Source organism: Vanessa cardui, chromosome 6 (assembly GCF_905220365.1).
Source record: "Vanessa cardui chromosome 6, ilVanCard2.1, whole genome shotgun sequence".
Lineage (NCBI taxonomy): Eukaryota > Metazoa > Arthropoda > Insecta > Lepidoptera > Nymphalidae > Vanessa > Vanessa cardui.
Genome location: NC_061128.1, coordinates 15,495,826 through 15,521,712, shown reverse-complemented (window position 1 = coordinate 15,521,712; position 25,887 = coordinate 15,495,826). Strand labels below are relative to the sequence as shown.

Genomic DNA, 25,887 nt, shown 5'->3' with positions numbered 1-25,887 from the left:
CGACGCTCCGCGCGAGGAGGCTGTGTGACGCGTGTGATTGTGATATAAGTTAATTATTGTTTTTTCTTTTTGCTCAAAATTATTTCTCCATTTGATCTGTGTACTTATCGTTCATGAAATTTGTAAGACTGTATTTAATTTTGTTACGTAAATTGTTGAATCCAGGTTATAAATATAGTTATTTTGAGAAGGACGACTATTTATTTACTTACACTAAGGGCTAAGACGGTGCTCAAATGAAAAACCTTTTACATAAAAATAAATAATTTATTTAAAAATGTTCGAATCTCATTCTCGCGCCCCCCCGGGCGAGTCGGGGCGAAGTGACTAGACGGTACACTCAACATTTCTTACATCGTATATAGTATTTCTGTACAAAGATACCGAAACTTAGTAATAAACAATTATAGTTACATTCCTACTTATTGTAAATAAATAATATCGCTAATACTCGAGTATTAGAAAATCCACCGAAAAATAACATGACACACTTTGGGAGCATTAAACGTTAGCATCGTAAACATAAGAGGTTAGTCAGCGCCGCCCTAGAACTGCGTGTCGCCGAGCACGTGGTACATCAGGCGCTTGAACGAGCTGGACTGCTGGATGTGCTCCTCCGCCAGCGAGCTCACCTGCCCAACACACAACAGTAAACTCGATTGACAGCACATAGCTTAGCTTAAACAGGAGACAACGACAACAACTGCCTGTAAATTCCTCTCCCTTTTGAGGAGAAAGTTCCGAATATATCGACCACGCTGTTCAATGCGGTTTGGTGGAATACACATGTGGCAGAATTTCTATGAAATTAGACACATGCAGGTTTCCTTACGATGTTTTCCTTCACCACCGGGCGCGATAAATTATAAATACAGGAAAGATGTGAACTAATTATGGTAAGTGGTACTATCGTTTAGTAATTATGTGATCTATGAAGTTACGTCTCCCGTGCCCAACCACAATGGCTCTCACCCCCATGATCCGCCTCTCGATAAGCGATGAGGCACAGAGGTGATCGCACGAGTCTTGTTCGGGCACGGCAACGATCATCAAATAAAACGTGTACTTAACGAATGTGATCATTTACAGTAACGTGTTCACGCACATTTGCATTATTATTTAAGATATTGCATGTTTACTCACGAAGGTCGTCTGCTTTCCTTTCGGATTCGTTTCCGGCTGTTTCACAGATTTCGGGGTCGGAGTCGGCGCCGGTTTCTAGCAATGAAATAAACGGGCGTTCTTTAAAAATGCAATGAGTGGCTCCCATCGGGGCGCGGCAACCGCAGCTTTGAGCCGTACCTTGCTGAAGAGCTTGTGCTGCACGGGCGCGGCGGGCAGCGCGGGCGCGGCGGGCTCCAGCTCGGCGAGCGCGCGCGCGGCGGGCGACGCGGCGGGGTCGAAGGCGCTCGGGGCGCTGCCGGCCGCGGGGCGGGCGGGAGTTAGTCTTAGTGGTTAGCGGGCGCGACACAGAGACGGTTAGGCGCGGGGAGGTTTAGTGGGTGGCGCGGAGGAAGGACAGGTCGATGAAGATACTGACATTAATGGTGTAGAATGAGTTCACTACCTTAATATTAACTTATTGCATACTCTAGTTACTGATTAGGAGGCGCGGCCGCGCGGCGCGTGGCGGGTGCGGGCGCGCTTCGATTTTTTTTATTTGGCAACGTGTCGACGAGATCGGCGACGGCCGCTATCGCGCGATCCGAGAGAAGTTCGAGAGAGTCGAAGAAGTAGCAAACATAAATAGAGAAGCGTTAATGCGTAATGTGAGATGGGCGTCGACAGTTGTTTTGGCGGCGTTTCTAGTAAAACACTTGCCTCTTGACTACGTGCGGCCGCCCGTAATAGCCGTTAGAGCTGAGCAAACAAATATTTTATTAAATTACATGTGATGTTGGTGACCCAAATATCTTTTCTCATTTTCGTTTCTTAAATACACGTCAACGACATTACAAGATGGACCTTCCGCGATTGCAACATTAGGGAATAACGAATTGATTCGCTCCGAGTAACTCGAATACTTTGCTGTAACTGCACTCTGTCCATACGTCAAACATTCCAAGTTTCAATTCATCATTTTTCCAATTACTCTTTGCTAAAAGACACCTTTCACATTCATATCAAACTCTTCTTGTAACATATTATTATTCGCACTGCGCTATACTATATTCAGCAGAAATACTATTTTTGCTCGCTATTTGTAGCTACCTACTATTTCTTATTTATTTTAGTCTGCACATACTATAAAAGAAATAAAAAAAAAATTCTTCATTCCTCATTTTATTCAATTCTCTAGAGCACTTAAGTTTTCCATTCCTTCGCTCACTACAAAAAGCCTTTTTTATCATTCATTAATCTCTTAAAATAATAATTTAAACATTTTCTATGCTGTTTGGTCATTTGACAAAACAAATACACATAATAACTAGCACACAGTTCCCTTGCCACCCCAGGCTAGCCTTGCGTAGTCGGCTTTACTTGCGCTTCAAATACTTCTGCTATTTTATATTTACATTTCTTTCAAGCAAATTTCTTCTCTTTCTAATTTTCATTTTAATTCTCACGACTTCTGTTATTAAATTAAAATCGATCATGTTGTTTTTAAATTTTTCTTTACCCTTTCAATCTACCCCCAAATACCTGCGTTAGTTATACCTTCCACTCTCCAGGAATATCTTTTGTTACGCACCACTATTTCATGCGTCAAATAGCCTCTCAATTCTGAGAATAAATTCTACTTATCTATCTTTATCATACACAACCTATTTTTGGAATAGAATCCAGCTTAGCTGAGCTACGTGTTTACTTTCTAAGAGGAAAAGTGAAAACCAAATCCGCACCTGGCGGCACTAAACACTCTCTGACGGTCTTACTTTTTGCCGTCACAAAAAAAACTCATTAAAGTATTCATTGAGCGAGTTGGGATTAATGTAATGTTGCTTTAATGCGGTCAATAATTACACACAAAGTGGCTGTGAACAAATCGCTTTGGTATGAATTAACAAATACAAACATTTTGTACAGGAATCGAACCTGTCACGTATCGGCGAATATAATAGAAAGTGTTTCACAAAACACCAGTGGAGTTTTAAACATTCATCTAGTACGTGTAGTTAAATGTTCGGTATTTTCGCTTGGCAGGCAGCCATGATCTTGAAATTCAGTTCTAAGATGAGCGTTTCTTGAAACGACCTTCAGATTTTTCAAAGCGATTTGTACCAAATGACGGGGAAGGAATTGCTGAAGTATGTTTCGTTTGATCAGTCCTAATATTAAATACTCACGGCAGAGGCGACGTCTGCTGTCGGATCGAGTTGGCGATGTTTTGCTCAGAGTACAGGTTGATCGGGGAGTTGAACTGCTTGTGCACCACCTGCACCAACAATGTTGTCAACGCGGACCACAACGCACATTAGCAACGGGCTCAACGGTGACCGTTGCCGTTTCATATTATACGTGACTCGAAGTTAAGATAGATCAAGATCCAAGTAGATAAATTTATCGACAGTCATAATTTGTCTCAAATTATATAAAGATTGAAATGAAATCAATTAAACTGTAATATCTCTCAAAATGTATTTGAGATTTGAATAAATAAATAAAAAAAGAACTGTACACTGATGATAGAAAAAAAACCCGCAGAAAACAAGATGGCGTATAGACAGATGAAGGTAATGACTGAAAATTCACTGATATTCACAATTGAAATGTTACATTAGCTGAAAGTTTATGTTTAGATCACAGGTATGATACGTTAGTGTTCGATATATCAGTGAATCCTCGAGGCTGTACGAACGAATCGTCCGTTACAGAAGTTTAAATGCGATCATGCCAAAGCTGTCTAAGCATCACACAGTCTCGCCAACCACCTTGTTCGAATCTTCACCGACCACTCGCTGCAACACCGACTCGGCCACCTGGGTTTTTGTTAAAAATCTATAAGTTACAAATGTGCAAGTACGAGTACACTACAGCGTGTGCTGATAACATGTGCAGCCTCCACAGAGTTGCTTAGCATGAGCTAACTTTTATATATCAATCTTAGCCAAGCATTTCTAGTAATTATAAATAAATATAAATAATACTGGCAGTTACAGTTCTCAATTTGAAAATATAGCACTGCTCCAAGCTGGGTAAGACTTTTGTACAGAAGTGTATAATTGTAGTGCGTGCGCGCATGCGAGTTTATTGTGTATTTGAACAGAGTAACAAGCCTAGCTCTCTTAAGACATATATTTTTTAACTTGACTTTTTTTTTATTAGTTGTATACTTTATAAATGACTTTATATTTAAACTGAAGCGCATCATCGCACATCGATATAGAATCAGACAACGGGCATCGTTGGGGTACCTTCTGGCGCATGAGCGTGTCGCGGTAGTCGTGGTGCGGCGGCGCGCGCATGGCGGGGTTGGGGTGGTGGCGCAGGTAGCTCTCCGTGGGGCCGGGCTCGCGCCGCACCTTGGCGCCCGGCAGCACCAGCGGCGTGGTGCGGTACGGCTGCGGGCCAATCAGATGTTTAACACGGATCGAAGCTAATTTAACACCTATAAAAACACCTATCCCTTTTTTTAATCAGAAATATATCCAATGAGTCAGCGGTCAGCCCTAGCAGTAGAGACCGGTCTTATTTGCATTTTAAGCGCTACCAACAGTGGGACAGAGACCCCACTACCTGTGATCACAGACTCACCTTTCACATTAGAATCCAACTATGATAATGTTGTTATAATACTTAATGCTTAAAAAAGAGTTATTTACGAGGTGGTGATGCTCCCTACCCTACTTTTAAATAAAGGTTTAAGTGTGCTTGGTTAGGCAAAACATCCGCCACGACAGTATATATGTACTACATATTCTAAGTAACACAGAAGGCATAGTGATTAAACAAATATAACCTAATATCCTGATAATTATACATTGCGTTTGATGAGCTCGCTCGCTTATGTTGACGACGCGTCTAATTCTGTACGAGGTTATTTGATGTGGGTTATGATTTCGGACGCGATTTCGTTTTATATTTGTGATTATTTGATCTGATGTAGGTCGCGGTCACTTTAAATATATCTTAGACAAACTAGTCGAGGTGATCGCATACGTACATCATTTAAATTCGGGAATGTATGTCATCTGAAAACAACACCCTCGTCTTATATCGATTCGGGAACAAATTGATCTAAAAATTGAGCAACAACGCGATTTGTTGCAGTTAATAATGTTGTAGTTTAAATGGAACGATACATTACGGCGGCAAGGACTGTTTCTGCGTTCCAAAGCGTGAACTGTGCCATTGGAACGCTTCGAGCTTCGACGTTTATTTCCGTCCGGTAAATGTTTACAAAGCCGTAGCTTTAGTCACTGACGCAATGTTTTACGTTAAATTATACGCATGTCTTTTATTACTTTTTTGTTTAACTAAATCACAATACAGTATCTGTACTAGTAGATAATCTCGTAGGCAATTTTATGATATACTAATATTAAATGAAACGTTGCAAGAATTATATTAAAAGTAGCAGGATTTAAGTGTCTCAAGCAAAAGCCGTTTTTCACCTTGAGGAGAAAGTTTAGAGCTAATGCTTCAACGCTGCTTCAGTGTAGATTGGTGGAGAGTATCCACCATCTGGCGGAATTCAGATCTACTCATGAACATCTTCACGATTCTTTTCAGAGACGGGCTCTTGATGCAATTATAAACACAAATTGAGTTCATGAATAAATATCAATCACATGAGTTCATGAAGTTGGCTCGAAGTACCATGTGACTAAGTCACATTGTTATTACGAAAAAGCTGGTCAATTGATTGTGTAAAGTTACTTAGAAACAAACAACAGGCTCGGAATAAATTTGGCAACATTGGTATTTAAATTTAGCGAGATTTATTTAATGTATTATTTCATTATTTATTAAGACTAAGCGTGATTTTAGCGATGGAAAACATTGTTTTTTGTCGAACATTGAACGCTGAACACTTAAAAGACTTGTTCGAAGATATGAAAATAAGTTAATTTTGTATAAAATTGTTAGTTGCGCGTGAGCCATAACTGTTTTTTATTTTATTTCTAATCATAAAAATAACTCCGAGAAGGTTTTAAAAATTTTACAACCTCTTTTTGTGACTTTCAACACCAAAACAGCTGTTTAGACCGTATTAGTCATGTTTGTATATCTGTAATCTAAATATTGTGCGTCACTTAATCATACGCTTTAGGCCCGCAACTGTCCCCGACGTGTTTGTATCGTTAAATCTATGTGAACATAAAATAATTTCCAATCGTTTCGTGAATTAGCTTATTACATCACGTATTTATAGCACTTCGCGAGTTCCGAGTAGTCCGTAATTAGTTTATTATCGAACATTGAAGATTGGCAGACCGTTGCGCGTCAACGCCGGTTTTAACTACGGGGTTAGATAACTCGAGTACTTTCGATAAATTAATATCACTACATCACATCCTAGCCTTAACCTAATTAGGATCACTCGTAAATTTTTATAATGTTTAATGTATTTCCTTTCGACGAACCCAGTTGCTGACGAATTCCTCCTCGGGATGCTTGGGGTCCTGGTACCCGTTGGGGAAAAAGTTAGGGTTGACTGCCATCGTAGCACTCGGTAGCGCGGACGTGTCGTAGGGCGAACGATCGCGGACTGCGTCTCCAGTCGTTCCCTCTCGGTAAACAGTCATTTCAATGCATTCTATTTTGGAAATATGACGGAAAAATAGGCACCAGCGTGGGCGAAAACTCAGCCTAGAGCATTGTGGGACACGCACGAAGTATTCTTCACTTACTACTCGGCCACACGAATGGACAATATAAATAGTTTATCCAAACGCAGAAAATAAGAGGCGAGAGTAGAGCATACATATATCTTGAAAAAATCTGGCTATGAGATATTTATATTCAAATTATTATTTTGTTCATTAATATGGCGGGTCATTTTGCCTTGATAAGTATTTGTAATGAGTTTAGTAATGGCTACAGTAGATGTGGATGTATCCACATAGCGTCACCTACACTATTTTAGCGATGTGTGATTCAGAACATGAATGAATGGAACGTACTGGAACTTGGGATTGAATTTCTAATACATAAATCCAAAACGATTTCCATAATCACACGAGTCCATGGCTTAGTTATAGCTTTCCCGTCTTATTATGTTTCTAATTAAGAATATAACAAAATAAAGAGTGTTTTGGCAAAATGCCAGACTATAAACGCTCGTCTTGGTTTAAAAATGGTCGAGTTAACCTATTTACTTGGGAAGTAACTGGTGCGACGTGTCTAATGAAGATAATAAATATTTTTTAGCACTAAGAAACAAAATAGCATTAGTTTGTCATCGAGTTAAAATCGAAAGTTGAATACGCTATTAACCCGAAATTAAATAAAAAAGTTTTCCTCTAATTTTTTTAAACAAACAATGGTTCGACTGTGAGACTTGGGAAATTCCTGAAAGTATTACTGATAAAGTGAAGGTTAACTTATTGGAATAGACAAACGTCGTTATAGATCGACGAGCGGCAGGCGGTTGGATAAATTTATTATTGTATATTTTTTCAAGTCGACTTCAAAAAGAAAGAGGTTATCAATTCGGTCTCAATGTCTTCCGCGTGCCTCGTTATCTGCCTTTTGTAAATCGATTTCGTTAATGATTATTTCTATTGCACAATTATAAATATACGACTCATTTTCATTTGCAGCCAAAAACCCAAAACTCGTTATTACTTTTCATTTAATTCTACCACAAAGAGCGAGACAGACTTTTTTAAACGAAGTTGTAATTGGAAGAGTTTGTAAGAGCAAGCCCGTATTTAATAAAAAAAGCTGTAACATCTGGGATATAGTAAAGGAATACCGACCATAAAAATGTCTGTATATATCTAACCATCAAATAACACTTAAAATAATATTTTCAACATGTAATCGGCCATTGTATTGGAATTGGTGTTGTAGCAGGTGGTGCTAAGCTAAGCAGCATTTTTTTTATCTCTGCTTAATATTGTTTTTCTTTAAATATAAAAAATGATGTACGTCACAGATTATGTAATTCGGTTTTCTCTTTACGAAATGTTGCATTCGATCGCCTCGTGAGCGGTGTGGAGTGTGCAGTCACCGTTTCTTCACTCAAGGTGATGCTCTAAATTTCTGTACTTGCTCGAAATTAGGCCTGTCTAATAATATGGCAGTTCTTTTCGTTTGATGAATGGTGTGACAAATATTGCGCTCGACCGAATAATCTGGCATTGATACAAATATAACATGACGAAAGTCAACAAATAAATCTGAAGTGACACGTAGGGCCAGGCCTTTCCTTGCACGGTTAATTATAACATAAAATCACTTGATTTCATGTGCACACGATCTTGCGTAACGCTTGGACTCATGTTCGTTGGTTACAAAAAATCATATTTATTATTTATCTAAATATTAAATTTTAATATAAAAAGACTACGAATACATTCTCTACGCCGCGCTACGATGAATGTTTACGATAGGCCAACATAATCAATTTCATGATAATTTTCGTACAATAGTTGTAAAAGCAATATGTTTTTTGATACTGAAAAAGTTTGTTGAGTGTTTCGTGACAGAATATTGTGCACTAGTAATCGCCCTCGGCTTCGATCGCGTTATAGGATGTTGGTTGTCAGGCAAAAAAGTAGGCCATTTCCTTTCTCGGAGTTCAAGTTTGCTACATACCAAATTTAATGAAATTGGGGTACAGTGGTTTGTACTGAAACTGGTAGTGAAAAAGCGACAGACAGACAGATTTACTTTCACATTTATAATATTGATATAGAAATATAGATTATGCTGACGTCCGAGTATACATATTCATCTATACATTACTAAACTATCTCGGCCGTGAGTACTTACGCAAGTAACGTGTTTCTACTGAAAACATCTTTAAAACAAAATATAACTAACCTACGTCAAATACCCATTCGGCAGAAAAACTTTTCATAGTGTTGCCAGTAAAATTCACTTGGCCCGGTAAAGAGTGTTGACTGAATAGTGAGCAAGGCAGATTACTACTGCATAACACAATAGTATTATTAATTATTTTTATAAAACTACTCTTCATTAATATCAATGACCAGAAATGATAAAAAAGCTTCTTAAAATATCCATTTAGGATAATATTAATTGCAAACAATTTATTACTATTATTCGGTTGACTCTCGTTTATTTGGGATTTGGCAAATATTTAGGGGACGCCCACCCTTAAAATGCCGGTGAGTTGATTTTCCGCCGAGTAGGGTCAACAGAAAAATCGCAAAGACAGCTCTTACGACTTCTACCCACGGCTGAAATGGTGCAGATATTTTTTTGCCCGTCGGAACGATGTACATTATGCGACATGAGTAAAACAATTATTACTACAATTTAATAATTACCTGGCTTTGTATGGACTCGTCGATAGTTTCATCTGTGCGATTGGAAGCCGCTGGAGACATCATTATGGTCCTGTACTCGCCCTCCTGTTGGGGGACGAATTGCGTCTGTTGGGGGGCAAATTGCGTCTGATGGGGGGCGTATTGCGTCTGTTGCGGGGAGTACTGCGGCTGTTGCGGGGAGTATTGCGGCTGTTGTTGGGCATATTGCTGCTGTTGTTGGGCATATTGCTGCTGTTGTTGCTGGGCGTATTGCTGCTGTTGTTGAGCGTATTGCGCCTGCGGAGGCACGGGCGTGCTGCGGGGGAGGGACTCCGGGCCGCGCCATTGTGTCGTCGGGAGAGGACTTGCGGTCCTGTTTACATACACACGCGGTACTGTTAACTGATCTGTACATAGCTCTGTACCAACAAATGTAACATGTATTCATGGTTAACGTGCTTCTCACTGTCTACAAGGGTTAAGGAAAATGAAATTAAAATAGTAGATAATGGAATTAGTAAACTACACCGATAAATGTCGCTTTTCTCCTTCCTTCATCAATTATTTGTCATTCGAAAGAAAAAGACGGCACCGTTCAACTGATCTACCGTGAACAAACATTTATAGGTGAAGTCGGAGGTTGTGGCTGGTGGAATAAGAGGAGGCGGTACCTGCGCGGTGCGCCGCCCGAGCTGCGCGCACCCTCGCGCTCCGCCGCCCTGCACACGTCGCCACACGCGGGCATTAGTGGGGTACCACACACGTGTCAATACAACGACTCGGTCTGCGAGCTGGGTGGCTGATATATTCATTTGACAACAAGACCATGTTACGTTACGGGGCTGCTTAGACCTTTAGAATATCACGCGCAGGTAATTAATCTCGAGACACAAGTGTTAGACTGCCTTAAGAGCCCGTCGCTTTGGTCCGGCTGAGGCTGGGACATGCGTGTGAAAGAGCGTTGTATTGACATATTAAATGTTTTCAAAGAATAAAATGTAGATAAATTTTATACGGTAAATATATGTATCGAATTCGTTCAAATAACACAGATCTAATTATTACGGTGCAAGTAAATATATATTCAAAATAATATAAAAAATTAACCGACTTCAAATTTAAAAGAGATCAAAAACAATGGAGATGATCACAAATTAAAATAAAGGAATAAACGGTTCACATAGCAAGAAGTTCTGAGGTAACAATCGTCAAACGATTTAATAATTTTCTTTTTCTTCTCTTTGAGAACCGCCATTTTGTTTTCGGGTTCTCGAAGGGTTATGTTAATTTTTGTATATTTTTTTTATTATGTTTTATATATGTTTTTTATATATGTATATCTAAATGATTGAGTAAGCAATTTATTTCAATTTATTTGATTGGGTGTATATTTTTGTAAATAATTTTGTATCCATATAACAAAAATATTTGATCTATTTTGTTAGTTGTTTGAGTTAATTAAATAAGTTTTTAATTTTTTTTATTTATAAATCAGAGAAACATCTAAATGCTGAATTTAAAACTATTAAAAATATGAATTGTTTATTTTTACATGTATCAAAAGGATTAATTTATTTTATGTACTTAATTACGAACGATTTAATAATTTTCTTTGTTTTGAAGTCGATTAATCATTTTAGAAAAGTAAGAAACAAACCAACACAAATATATTTGTAAACTGTTATATAGATCGTTATATCTCGATTCTTTTCAGTCAATATTATTTTATCTTTAATAATAGCTAGAAAAACTACAATGCATAGTAGTAAATAAATATGTAATAAATATGCACAGTATTGTTAAGCTAAAAACAGCATTACAGATAGGCAACGATACTACTTTAAATACGTGTATAATATATAAATAAAAGTACCTAATTACAACAAGCGAGTGTGGTCATTACTGTTTTGCGTGTAATAAAGAATAAAGTGCTAAATACACAGGCTGCTGTTTATAATAACATCGACATATACGACATTCAACGGCGTGTCTTACTCGGCCATTCGATAGTAGGAAGGCATGAGCAGGGAGCGCCCTGAGAAACTGTTGGAAGAACGCGGCATCGTGTACAGCTGAGAACTTGGACTGCTCCTGTAGGGACGCTTGGCGTGAACAATTGGTGCTTACCACGACTCATGGTATTAACTTCTCCAATAATTCCAATTTCATTGCTAACATACCTATGTTATTTGTTTGGTGTAATAAAGTTACTACTGAGTTTTTAGTCGGTTCTTCTTTATACTCGTAAGCGGCGTTAGTTTTACATATTATAACCTTAAATGCTGAATCAAAATTGGTTTTGCCTACTTCAATAAAATATATTATCATTTTCATATCTAAAATAAAAAGAAGTTCTAGACGTTTTAAGAACATCTGCTCCTGCTTTTTGAGTTACTTCTATAAGATCAAGTAGGTTAGGGTATAATTGCCATTTATTTCCCGGCATAGTTATGTTCAATCAGTCCACAAAAGACTATGTAAATGTTAAAAATAACAATATTGCTTCGTACATTACATTTCGTCATAAATTAACCGGCATTCAAATTTCGTCTAATGATATTTGCCATTTTTTGCGTTTTTAGGAATATATATATTTTTGTCATTTACATCAATCACCATTAATTTAATAGTTATTACTGATCGATATAAGTGTTTTACAAAAGTGTTTTATACACTAGTATAGTGTTAAAAAAATAAGTGTTTCTGTGCATGCTTCATGCGTTATCCACTGGGTGATTTTGTCTGAGGGCAAGACGCCATGTAAGCCCTCCATAGGTTAATTAATATTACACTCTTAAAAATACACCCAAATTCCAAGGAATTTCAAAAACAAGTACGTTGTTATCGCGACGATTACATTCAACGGCATTGATATTTAATTGAGACCATTTTATCATTTCCAGACTATTTCATATATTTGACGGCAGCCATTACACTAAATTATTGTAAACGTTTATTTCTGTTATTGAATGTAATTACATTACCTTTGCACAACTAGTTTGATTTGATTGGGCGCGTTTTTGAAGAGGTTCTGCGCATCTTCATGTCGGAGATCTCGTGCGTCGTAGTGGTCGATCTTTGCGATGATATCGCCTCTCGTCAGTTCCCGCCCGGCCGGAGTGCCCGGCGTTACCTGAAAGTTTAACAAATTGATAGAGGTACTGGACTAGCAATCATACTTTACAGTACGCGAAACATTATATAGCGATAAGTTTAGCTCATATTAAAGACAGACCTGTCCAATAGTGCAGTCACTAACTCTAATTCGGTGGCATTCGGTACTTTAGTATCTTAGATGAATATTCGTCAGTGTAAATCAGCACATGTGAGCAACGTGAACCGTTTGAATATTATGTCACCTGTTATTCAAGGTAAAAAAATAGGCCGTGACATTTAGTTTCAGGCGGCTACAGGTACATTCATCTCTCCCGAGGTGATTCTGACACGTAACCGACTGTGTCATACTTACAGAATAAAAAACAAGAGCTACATCATTATTTCAATGTTTTTATGTTTTATTTATTTCAGACTACCAAAACAATTTAAGGACAAGTATTCATCTAGTGCCTGTCGTACGCAGGGTAATTGATATATTTTCTTTAAATAGATAATGTACTTGAAATTGCTGTGTGAAATTTTAATTGAGAATTTATCATAAGCTGTAAAGAGGCTGTTCGGAAATACGCATTTCTTCGAAATTGACATCTAGGACGACCTTGTGACCAGGCAAGGGGGAGGTTGGGAGGCGGCAGCTATGCAAGTTTGGCGCGAGGCCAGGCTAAATGCGTCTATCGTCGATGTCGTGCCAACCGTCACTGACATTTTTATTGAAAACAACCGTCGCAGCCGATGGAGGCCGGCGAATCACCGGCTGATTTGCGCAAATCCATCACACTTCCCGCGAGTCAATGGCGAGGACGCACACCTATATTTACTCGCGAACAACTGACTTGATGTCGGCGGTACGGTTCTATGGCGACGTCACTCGCGGCCGACATCATCGACCTCAAGATGATCATCTTTGATGGTTTAGTTGGCGTCACGGCTCATGTAACTGTTACGTGTTGTAAGGCGTCATTATGTATGTTCCTTTATATAAACGATTAATTATTTTATTTGAAATTATGTACACTATAATTAATACTGATGTGCCAACGAGCCATTGCGAGATTATGAGTTAATTTCATTCGACTGAGAAATAAATTATCCGCTCAGGAAACCGAGGTGATGCCGGTGGGTGTTTTAAGTGGTTTCTTTTATGTTTTCAACATGAAAGGAACGTTGTTATCAATAACAATGGAGATGGATTACATAACGGAGGTAATCGAAAATTTTCAACAGAACAATGAATTTTATGCGACCGGAAATATTAACGAACACTTAAGCAGTGTTTACAATATTCAATACTTTTGCCTGAAAATCTTTTGAATGACGCATGGGAGTGCTTCAATTCAGAAAAAATCACTTATCATTATAATATATTTTGATGGAACGTCTATTTCTGTGGACGTAGATTGATTGAGTCATAGCTAACAGATGTTAAAGGAAATCCACGCAATCAAAATGTTTTATGATGGCTGAATATTAGCGCAAGGTTGGATAAATTTGTTTAGCAATGAATGCTCCGAGCCTCGATACGATATGTATACGATAGATATGTAACTGTTACGAATTAAGATAAACGGATTTATCTATCCTCGAAAGTACATTAAGGAAAGTTCATCCTCATTTTAAATAAGAATTCTATGTACAATGTATGTATTATAAGTGTACAGAATTATGAAGGTAGGATATTTTTCAAAAAGACACTAGATATTGTTTAATTATTCATTTAAAAAAATATGTTCTGACCGATCAGATGCTAACACATATATGTATACATACATACACGTACATAATTCGATGAGAATCCTACCGTATTGTAGCAAGACTTCGTTGTTACATAAATCAACGGTCTGTAAATTTCCCAATTCAAGGCTAAGGCCTCCTCTCCCTTTGAGGAGAAGGTTTGGAATATGTTCCACCACGCTGTTCCAATGCGGATTTGTTGAATACACGATCTTTTCCTTCACCGCCGAGCACATGAATTATATACACAAATTAAGCACATGAATCTTCAGTGGTGCTTGCCTGGGTTTGAACCCGCAATCATCAGTTAAGAATCGCGCGTTCTAAACATTGGACAATCTCGGCTTAATATCACAAATCTAAATATGCCATTGTCTCAATTTGAGCTGCTTTAAAAAAAGTGCAATTTTATTGACACGTCGTGGGATTACAATCCCGGCCATTGCTATTCGCAGCCTCAGAAGTTAACCACTAGGCCAACGTGCGAGTAATTATTCTCTCAAATGTCGCGGTTGCGGTCACAGGCTGCTGTCGATATCACATGTCGGCTAAAGAGAAACAAAACGTTTTATGTAAATTGAACGCAAAGAGTATCACACACTACTACACACACGTACTTAACCACTAAAAGGTACATGATACAAAAGTTACAAAGGGAATTTTTGTTTGTTACCTAGATTTCTTATTATTTGATTTTTCACATAAACAATTCATTTAATTTTAGTCAATAGTTTTATATCTGATATAGACTATCAAATATGCTAATATATTGCATATTCTTCAGATATAGCTTAGTTGTTAAATAGGTGTTTTCTGTCAAAACATATGGAAAAAAACTTAATATTTGAGATTTATATAGACTCAAAAACTATAGACAGAACAGTCACTTAACAGCATATAGCACCACAACATGTATGATAATAAATTTAATTTAGTTTAAGTATCATAATTTATTAATTTTATCAAATAAATAATTGTCTGCTTAAATCTCATTGGTATAATCTCCACGGTACGAAATCCTGGTATTACCCATACGAAGATGAGATGTGCAGCATATTATATTTATATACACGCATTGAACGTTTATTATCGCGATAAATTCAGATAAGTACGTGATCACACTCGATTCACACAAACAAAACAACAGGGCCGTGTGAACATGAAAATATGGTTAACAATTTAAGGGTATTTTAGTTACTTTAGGTCGGGAAGGTGATGTTGAGATAGGTTAGGTTAGTCAGTTTATTAGTTAGTACAAAACTGACAATGAAATGAAGAAATAGTATCTTACTAAATATAATACTTTGCTTATAATGAGTACACTGCGTGTGGGAAATTTCTCAGATAATTTGGGGTAAGAATGCAAAATATTTGGCAGTTTTAGGTACACATTAAGAAATGTGTCAGCATCGTTCTGATTATAAGAGACCTGGTATTCTGTCTCGCCGACAATAATAAAGTATTTGACGTCGCTTGTAGTGTAGCGCCTTCTATAGCCCGGTTAAGAAGATACAAATTATAGTGCTGAACAAAACCATCACTGTCGCGACTAGATTGACTTTGGCAACGAAACATCAACGGACGCGGGATGGCTAAATGATATTCATTTACTGGAAATTTGTCTTATTTATCATTTTATAGAAGATAAAGATAGTATTTAACTTGAAAAAGGTCATTCAAAAGGTTACTACCGCCCAAAGGGATGTGGACTCGAAGCAACGTCTGTAGGCCCCCAAACATTGAAAAGCACAACATACACAAGACATTAATTAATCAATGTACAAACGGGCCGTAACAATGTCTTATATAGCATCGAATAAAAATATATATCGAACAGAAACTTTAGGGAACAAAGTTTTGCCGTAAGGCGTCATTGAAAACTGGTATTAGTGGATTTACAAACTGCCAAAAAAAACGCACTGATTTTAGGGTATAGTAATAGTATTAGGGTATTTTCTTGGGGATTTCGGTATGGAAGTTATTAATTTTATAATCAATAAATGATAGTACTAAGTGTAATGATCCTTGGACAACGGGTTTTTAGTTTTGAATACCGACTTGAACTAAACTATGCAAACAATAAATAAAAGTACATTTTTAAGGCAACAGTTTATATGAAAACGTAAGTGCTTTATTCACATTCTCACTGTAAACGAAATTCTCTAGAGTAGAACACGTTTCATTTTAGATAACGAAAATATATTCAAATATGTAGTAATCAAACGTGATTTTTCATTACATTATAACAAACGAGCTATTCTCTCGGTTAGTGGAAATTTCACAGAAAGCATATAACTGTTAGTAAGCTATAAGCCGCGCTGCTGAAGATCTTAATCCGTGGGTGTATTAAGAACTGAGATTAATGGATGTTTTGTTGAGCGCATCTGATCGAGCGCGTAAGTGCCTCGACCAAACATAAAGTGGCGGGAACCACTCCATCGACAGATCATTCACAAGGGGGGTGTACACTATGGATTGAAGAAAGGATTAACGATGCTAGCTAGCTTAAAATTTATTTCAAATATGGATAGTTTGTTCATAATGATAAGAATAGCATGTTTTGACGTTATATTTTTTTAAGACATAATTTATCGGTCTGACGCTTTTCAGACGAAAGCTGGCAAAACATGCAGGTTGCTGGCAAATCAACTACGACTATATTGACCATATAATATGTATGATATGTATGTTCATGTTTCCAACTTGACTATTGTGTAAGATTTCAAAAGGTTCTTTTTTAATTTTGAAGTAAGAAGTTACGATTTATCCACAGCATATACAGTATACAGTATGTAGTATATACAGTATACTAATACAATATTGGTTGTTCTCAAGAATATAGGTTTCTTTAAAGAAATGTACAGGAACGAATTATCAATTACTAAATGTTAAGGTTCTATTGTAAGAAACTAATATTGAACACCCCCATAATATGACATGATAAAAAGCTTGTACATTATATTCATTAATATCCGTACCGAGAACAGGGAAGAAACTCATATACTAAAAATAATGAATATCTTCGACACTCTCCGAATCGATCTGATATTGGCTTCACACTTAAATTTATCTTGCAAAATGGCGATACAAAAGGCCTCGCTACATCCCACTCGAATAAAGAATATCATAATGTATTGCAGTCCACATAATTATTTTCGTCGTTTTTCAACCCTAAATGGAATTTTCTAACAATCCAATCATAACAATATTTCATTGTCAACGTGATGTATTATTACCCATAGCTGCCAAAAAAACGAATGTCTTCAATGGTATGAAACTTAAACTAATATAGATGTACGTAAAGCAGCGTCCAAATATATCAATAAATCATTTCAAATAGGATTATAGAGTAGGAGTTGACGATAAAAAGAGAGGAGTTATTATAGTTAGTGGGATATTAATTAGCTTATAAGTATAGTATAGCATTCCTAACCAATGTAATTGATGGAAAAAAGTAACTTCTGACTTTCTACCTCCTTGAATGAAGTATACTTTGATTTTGTTGTAACAATTATGTTTCGAGATGTATTTGATAAAACGATTGAGTTGTTTGTCGTGACCGCTGACACGCATTACATCTAAGCCTAGCCGGCTTTTATAAATAAACGCATATCTACAAGATCGCAGTTTGTATCGGCACTAACGGCTGACTCATGTATTGCGAACAACTCGGATTATCAGCAGTGATATACTTCTACTAAAAGTTTCTTTTTATATTAATAAATAAATATAAATATGAACGAAACTTTATTAATATTATTCAGGAAGTTAAGGGAAAAACATTTTTTAAGATAACTATATTGTTTTGTTTGCTGATTGGTTGGGTAAATTAGCACTAAATTACTTCTTCTGGCAAACAATGATTGTCAAAATTAGGTTTTAAGTTTTAGGTTCGCAACGATGAATTTTAACGTCTGAGCACGAAATTCACACTCCACTGGCTGAAATCCGTGAAAATGATACCATGCAGTTTTATTAATAGATATTGAAATTGATCAAGAGAAAGAAATTACAAGAAAATATTTTTTGATGTGAATCAAAATTGCGTTGGTGCACAAGTTTCATGCTGAAAATATGGTATATTTATATTACTAATTAAAATGTTAATTTCTTTACAGATTTATATAATGCGATGTCACGGTGGTCACTATTTGGGTCAAATACCGATTCCCCGTCACTCTCGCGGACGTCTGTCGAACGGCTTTAGCTATCGGCATTACATCAGCCACGATTACTAGTCAATATGAAGTTTTACATATTACAGGCCTGCATTGTCTTAGTTATGTTATCAATTACCCGTAAATTGTTCATTATTAATGATGATTACGAATGTGAAATTTGAATTTCGTTCAAACAACTGACTACATTTCGCTGGTGAATTAATCGCAACGGTCCTCGTTCGAGTGAAATGCAATCATTCATCGGTTTGTTTACACCGGTGTCCGTGTTGACATCGAGCGCAGCGCTAGAGGCGTACCCGCGTGACAATGAGCGGAGTGGCGAGGTCCGAGCCGCCCACGAGCCGCAGGCCCCAGTTGGTGTCGCGGGTGTCCCGCCGCAGCGTTACCACGAACGTATGCAGCCGCCCCATGGCGCGAGAGTAGCGTTGCACTGCGCGGGCGCGCTTTTGGCGCGGACTTGCGAGCACGGCGGTGAGACGCGGCGTTATGCGATCCGAATTAGCTCCACCGCAAACTACACCCGCCGCTCCCCACTGTCCTGCACTGCACGCCGAGCACCGAACACCCCACGGCGATCGATGTGTTGCTTAACGGAAGCTAATGATGTCCAGCAGACACCAGCCGAGGCTGGCGATGTTTACATCACGTTCATTAATTATATCTTGTTTCCAGACTTAGTCACTGTAGCCTTTGAAATTCACTTATTCCTTAAAAGTCTCAATATTCTCACAATTTCTTACGCACACCTATAAAGTAACGTACTCGTATATGTATAGTACACGTCACGTGTGAGCATCGCGCAAGCGAAACTTGTGAAGTATCATCGAACACTTTTGGTTTCGTCGGCCCTTTGAATCGTTAATTGTTCAAAAGAAAAGATTCAAGGTAAAGGTCAGGGCTCTGCAACTGCGTTGTTTCGTTGCTGATTGATGTCCGTTCTATATAACACGTCTCGTAGCCTTATAGGTATAAATAGATGATTAATCATTGGCACAAATACTTGCAATTTGGCATATAAGTCATAAATTAGCCATTTGGCAGTGTCTATTTAAAACGCACGCAATGACAGCTTACACGGGAAAGTTATATATGTTTGGAAAATTTTAATTATTATAATTTGATAGATGTGTATTGGCAGTCGATGTTATCATCGAATTCCATATGATTATTTTGGAAAATTCCACGGACCTATCTAGAACCGAGTACCGAGTCTTGTGTTAATGACAAAGACTATACTGGGAGGTATTTCTTTATCGGCGCGGTGTCGAGAAACGCTGGCTTGTCATAATTACCCAAGGAACATGACATTTCTCGATACAATGCTTAATATTTGACTCACAGTATTCATGTCTGTTGACTTGTCATCAAGTGAGGTCACTTGATGACAAGTCGATTCGAATGTCTTTCTGCTGTTAATAAAAAAAAACACACTACGTAGGCAGTGGTGTAGCTATCGTAGGGCCAGGTGGTGCAGTGCACCAGGGTCCCGGAGTTCAGGGGCCCCTCTAAACAAAACCTTAAGCTTCAGAAGCTAGAAAAACAGAACCCTGCGCACTAGGTTTCTTAAGAGGGATGGGAAAGAGAAGGTGAGGGTCTGATTATTTTTCTATGCACCGGGGCCCTTCCTAACCTGGCTACGCCACTGTACGAAGGGTTTAACATTTCATCTCAGTAGGAACAACCAGTGCAGACACTTTCAATTTTTTAATAAATTGAACTCTAGTTGTCATCCACGGCTGCGCGCGCATTTTAGGAGGTTGGTTGTCACCCACGGTTGTCAAGTTGCACCGGAAACCGAGAAGCTATGCGGAAGCTGGCTGTCATAGTATGGACGTATTATGAGGAGGAATGAGGACCGTGTTGTAAGGAAGGTCTTGAGCATGGATTTGGATGGATATAGAAGGTGAGGATGACCAAAGATACGATGGATGGATTGTATGAAAGACGATATGATTAGAAAGAATGTTACTTGTGGGGTGACATTTGACAGAGAAGTATGGAATGAGAAGACATGCTGCGCCGACCCCAAGTAAAATTGGTATATGGAAAGAAGAATTGATGGTTGTAATGTGATGGGTAAAAAAATGAGCCCATGTCCTTCAGATTTATGTTTGCTTCATATAATAATTTTATCAATTTCGGTTTATCGGTTTGGTATTAAAAGTGCGACAAACAGACAGACAGCCAGAATTACTTTCATATTATGTAATATGAGTATATATTACAAAACTGAACTAATTCCGCCACTTCAACCTATTAATAAATGTTATACATTTAAAATAAATAACGGATAAACGTTAACGTTTGTAATTCTTAGTTAATCTAATGCATAAGTTTTGTTATTTTTAAATAAAATGTTATAAATATATTCTACGAGTATAACATTTCACGGGATATTCGACCGCATTTCCTAATTCCATTAGTATCCGAGTATCCGCGCCGTGGCAGCGTGATTAAATAGGAAACATAAACAAAGCATAAAAACGATCTAGTAACTAAAAAGTTTACAATGTATACATTTTTGATATACATACATATAATAAAATTGGAGTGTTTTTTGTCATATTTAAATAACCGCTTTTTTCTAGATGTATGTAAACACGGTACATATACTAAAACAATATTTTTACAATTTTTGTCTGTTCACTGGACCGATTTTGATGGGAGTTGCACTGGCAGATAGCTTATGTTATAAGGAGTAACTTAGGCTACAACAATAACTTCCTCTTATATTCAAACGCGCACGAAGTTGCGGGTAGAGCTAGTTGTGTTTTAAAATTAGATATCAAAAAAATTATACGAGCCAGCCATCCCGACTTCGCACGTGTCGAGTCTACATAAAACGGTTATATCATAACAGGCGTACGTCACAACATTCATTTTTTATAACTAGATATTTAATTTTTTTGAAAACGTACCGCAAACATTATGCCTTCATAATAAATTAAATATAGGCACATCACTTACCAGCAATGATAAAAAAATATCCTACTTTTTAGTAAATTTATTTATTTATTTATAAGGTTTGCTAGCGATTTTTACATCTTTTCATACTTAACTAGTTACATCTTAAATTATAATCATGCTCAGCATATGTAAAATCATATAAAAGCAAACACTACATGCATTTAAAATTCCATTCTTTAAAAATATTAGTTACGATAAAAAGTCTAAAAGCGAGTTAATAACAATTTACAACAAAAAAAAACAAATAACAACGCAAATTTATACATATTAATATAAATATAGCTTTCAATCATTAACAAATTTAAAGTACATTTCAATTCAAATATCAATTATTTCATAAATTTTAAAATTAATAAATATTTTAGCTTTTAATCTTTAACAATTTCTATAATTTTCTAGACCAAAAAAAAAAAAACATAAATTTACTTATAGTACTTTATAAAATTCATTAAATATTCAATTTCAATCAAAATTACATTAGTATTTAATAAAAAAATTAATTTACAATACAATGATTTAGAATGACTTCCATAATAAAATAGTGAAAATGAAATTAAACAAGAAATAATTCATAATTATAAAAATATATCATGCAAAACAGAATAAAAACAAAGTATTTATCAGTATAACAAAAGAATACAAAGGAATTTAATTATTTTAAAATTTAAATAACAATATAATTTAAGTAATATAATCAATATAATTCCCTTAATTGATTTAATAATGTAATAAAATTAATTTAATTAGTAAAACGTGAATCATTATTACACTTGACTGACTAGGTTGACAACTACTTTACGAAAGGCATCTGGCGGATATGAGTTAATATCAAGAGGTTGACTGAATTTATTGTATAATTTGCAAAATCGAGAAAAGCTGGAGTTGGCACCGAAGACTGTTCTAGTACGGGGGGGCACAAGTGGAGTAATGGTATGACGCGGATATCTAGTTGGTACTCTAAAATTAATTTTACTTACTAAACTGGGGCAGTCTAATTGATTACGTACAATTTTATATAAAAATACTAGGTCAATTACGTCTCTTCTTTGGTCAAGGGTCATCATTTTAAAGTATTTCAGTCTATTCTGATATGAAATCACTGTTTTGTAAATCCTTGCTGAGTATGATAAATGCCACAAGAACCTTTTCTGAACTCGCTCTAGTCTTAAATAATGTACAGCATAATGTGGACGCCAAACTACACTACAGTACTCCAGATGACTACGTACAAGGCTATTGTAAAGAATAATTTTTGTTTTACTTTCTTTAAATGTTCGACCTTGTCTGATAATAAGTCCCAACATCTTTGACGCTGTGCTTACTACTTTGTCTATGTGATTAATATAAGTCAATTTTCTGTCCAATAAAACACCTAAATCTCTTATAAGGTCAACTTCCTTTAGGTTATTACCGTTCAAGCTATATTTTGTTAATAAGATGTTAATTTTTCGGGTAAACTTAATGTGCAGACATTTGTTGTAGTTCAGTTGCATACCATTAGAATTACACCAGCTTGTTAGCCTATTTAGATCTTCTTGAAGTAGATTTGAATCCTTCTTTGTCGAAATTATTCTCGTAAATTTTAAATCATCAGCGTATAAGTAAGGCGTAGAATGTTCAAAACAAAAGACAATGTCATTGATAAATATATTAAACAAGATTGGACCAAGGTGCGAACCTTGGGGGATACCAGATGCAATATTTTTTGTTGAAGAGCTAAAACCATTAATTACAACAAAAAAGCAACGATCACGTAAGTATGACGAAAGCCAATGCAGCAGTGGGCCTGAAAATCCATAATACATTAATTTTTTGATTAAAATTATATGTGGCACCTTATCGAATGCCTTTTTGAAATCAGTGTATATGGTGTCCACTTGTTTCTGTGAGTCAATAGCTTCGGATAATGAAGTAGTGAAAGTAACTAAATTAGTGGTAGTTGACCTTCCTGGTAAAAAACCATGTTGATGTTCAGAAATAAAACGAGAGAAGTGCGCTTGGATTAGTGGACAAATTAAAGACTCGAAGATTTTGGGGAAAACGGAAAGAATCGATATGGGTCTATAATTACGTACATCCTTCTCATCATCACTTTTAAATATTGGTATGACTTTTGCTTGTTTCCATATAGTTGGAAAAGTCCCAGAGCGTAGCGAGGCATTAAATATTAAGTATAGAGGCAAACTTAAACTAGACGCACATCTTTTTATAAATATTGGTGGTAAATTATCTGGACCCGCTCCTTTCGTGATATCTAAGCTTTTTAGCTTTTGTAAGATTTTATTCTGTGTCACTTCTATAGTTGCTAAGTTGTCACTATAACCTATGTAAGGGATGTTTTGTAAAAAGGAGGAAGACTGTGAGATGTGGCAATCAATGGCATCATCATATACCGAAGCAAAATAACATGAAAACATATCACAAATCTCGGCTGCGTTGCTAGAGTTTATAATTCCATTAGTCATAGAAGCTGGATATGAGTTAGAACTATTGCGTCTACTTTTTAGGAATGTCCAAAATGCTTTCGGATTTTTCTGAACCTGCTTCTCAAGATTATCATTATAATTATTGTAAGCATCTCGAGTAATTCTATCACATCGGTCACTAAGTAATCTTAATTCTAGTTCATCCATTGGGTTATTATATTTTTTAAACCTTTTTAACATTTTACGTTTTTCTTTAATTCTTTTTGCAAGTAAAGCTTAATGATTTCTTGAAACATGTAAATGTAAGGTTCATTTATCTCTTCCTTTTTCTATATAATCTACCTAGCGATCCCCGGTTTCGCACGGGTGCAATACTGATCCTAAATATACCACAGAATTTATTTACTTACGAGCTCACATTAGCAACTTCTAAAATTATCAGTGTTTTAATATATACAAAAACCTTCCTCTTCTCGAATCACTCTATCTATTTAAAGAAACCGCATCAAAATCCGTTGCGTAATTTTAAAGATCTAAGTATACACAGTGACAGACAGCGGTAAGCGACTTTAATGAAGATATATGTAATCAAGAGGCAAAAATACTCGTTTGCTTCCTAAATCTTATTAAAAAAAATTGACTGTATGACCATTCGAACGAATATTATTCATTACATATTTAATAAATATTTTATTTATTTAATTTTCAATCGTATATAATTAATTAAATTTCCCGTGATTAATCTATTTCATATATGCGTAAATGACGTACAGTACAGTCGGGGTAAGAAAAGGCTCGTCACCTTAAGATCTATTTACGTGTGCTCAGTATGAGCGGTAATCTGTTTTACCGATCGAGAATATATGACATTGACAGACATATTTTGACAATTCAGTAGAAAATGTCATATCTAATTTAAATTTGTTACGATTATTTCCGTCATTAAAAAGGTTTCATGTTGATATAAAACTAGGCGTAGTCCAAAGATGTTACACTATTTTGAATCAAGTTATCGAACAATGCAAGTTTAATTTTACATACAGTTGTCAGTTTAGTGCTTTAGTTACAAAAGGTACTAAGAGTTTACGACTCGGTAAAGGAATGGATTCAAAAACTGACGAAGGTTTTCTTACACTGACTGTACAACGTCACGGCGTACGCACACATGCGCACGCGCACGCGCACGCTCTCGTCTACATCTATACGCGCGCAAGGGGCGGCGCGAGTTCAGCCTCATAAGACACGAATCCCGATGCGTCGGTCAAGGTTTCAGTTAAATTTACCGACGATACCTCGTCGTTCATAAATATGTCATAATTTATCTAAATGATCATTGTACCGAATGCGTTTAGAGGTCTTTGCCGTTATCGGATCACCACTTGGCACGTAAACTATATTACCGAATATTTATTACTCTTACAGCTGATTTAACCGACTCCACCGGCCTGGGCTCGACATTCTTAGCGATCTATACAACCTAAATAATTTTACGATCACGAAAATTTAAACGAGTATATTCTTCTATAATTATTCAAGAAACTAACTACACGTTTCAAAATATCGAAAGCACGAAAGCCTCATCAGGGAAATAGTAATAGAATAACAATCGACATACCAGTCCTCTTCGGGAGTCCCGGACTTCATCGTCGGGGTCGGGACGCTGGTGCGGAACTCTCCAGAACGCCGGCCTCTGATACATCGGCATCCTCAAAACTTCGGAAGTCTACACGGCACGGCGCAAACTGCAGGAGTCGAGTAAACAAATGATTACTACTGCAACCAAAAATAAACCAGAGTCAGTATCGCGAGGGAAAAGTCAGGCCGCTCGAACAATCGAGCCCGGGGTCATGTCATCACTAGGTCCGAGTCGGCACGCCGATTTCGGCTAGAATACATCTGAAATAACAACCTATAACAGGAAGAAGCGGTCGGTCGTCTCTCGGCTTCGCAGCATCGAGTCGGACGCGAACACAACTCGCTGCTCGCCTCGCGCGAAGGCTCCCCGAGCGTGGGCGGCGTCGGGCGCGCTCGGGCGGCGTCGGGCGCGGTCGGGCGGCGTCGGGCGCGGTCGGGCGGCGTCGG

General features: G+C 37.0%; 1 protein-coding gene across 12 annotated transcripts; it reads right to left on the bottom strand.

The window, feature by feature from the left end:
* Positions 1-246: 246 nt before the first annotated feature.
* On the bottom strand, positions 247-25,860 carry LOC124530288 (vacuolar protein-sorting-associated protein 36). Of its 12 annotated transcripts, none has more exons than XM_047104377.1 (12): positions 25,715-25,859; positions 25,421-25,578; positions 12,368-12,516; positions 11,379-11,474; positions 10,055-10,102; positions 9,405-9,756; positions 4,356-4,502; positions 3,873-3,920; positions 3,288-3,376; positions 1,303-1,417; positions 1,144-1,218; positions 247-632 (listed from the first exon to the last, which is right to left on the bottom strand). In XM_047104377.1, exons 2-12 carry the CDS (start codon positions 25,508-25,510, stop codon positions 546-548), a joined length of 1,296 nt encoding a protein of 431 aa, XP_046960333.1. In that variant the 5' UTR covers positions 25,511-25,578; positions 25,715-25,859; the 3' UTR covers positions 247-545. The 12 variants fall into 12 exon arrangements, with proteins under 12 accessions (XP_046960333.1, XP_046960334.1, XP_046960335.1 ...); XM_047104378.1 differs by having other exon boundaries at positions 25,421-25,547; positions 25,715-25,810; XM_047104379.1 differs by having other exon boundaries at positions 25,421-25,575; positions 25,715-25,735.
* Positions 25,861-25,887: the final 27 nt, after the last annotated feature.

Coding starts and splice junctions, on each gene's coding strand:
- LOC124530288 (XM_047104376.1), bottom strand. CDS start 18,822: ATGGGGCGGCTGCATACGTTCGTGGTAACGCTGCGGCGGGACACCCGC. Junction 10,103..11,378: donor TCCTACTATCGAATGGCCGA/GTAAGACACGCC, acceptor CGACGTGTGCAG/GGCGGCGGAGCGCGAGGGTG. Junction 3,377..3,872: donor TCGGTGAAGATTCGAACAAG/GTGGTTGGCGAG, acceptor TTGTTGGTGCAG/GTGGTGCACAAGCAGTTCAA.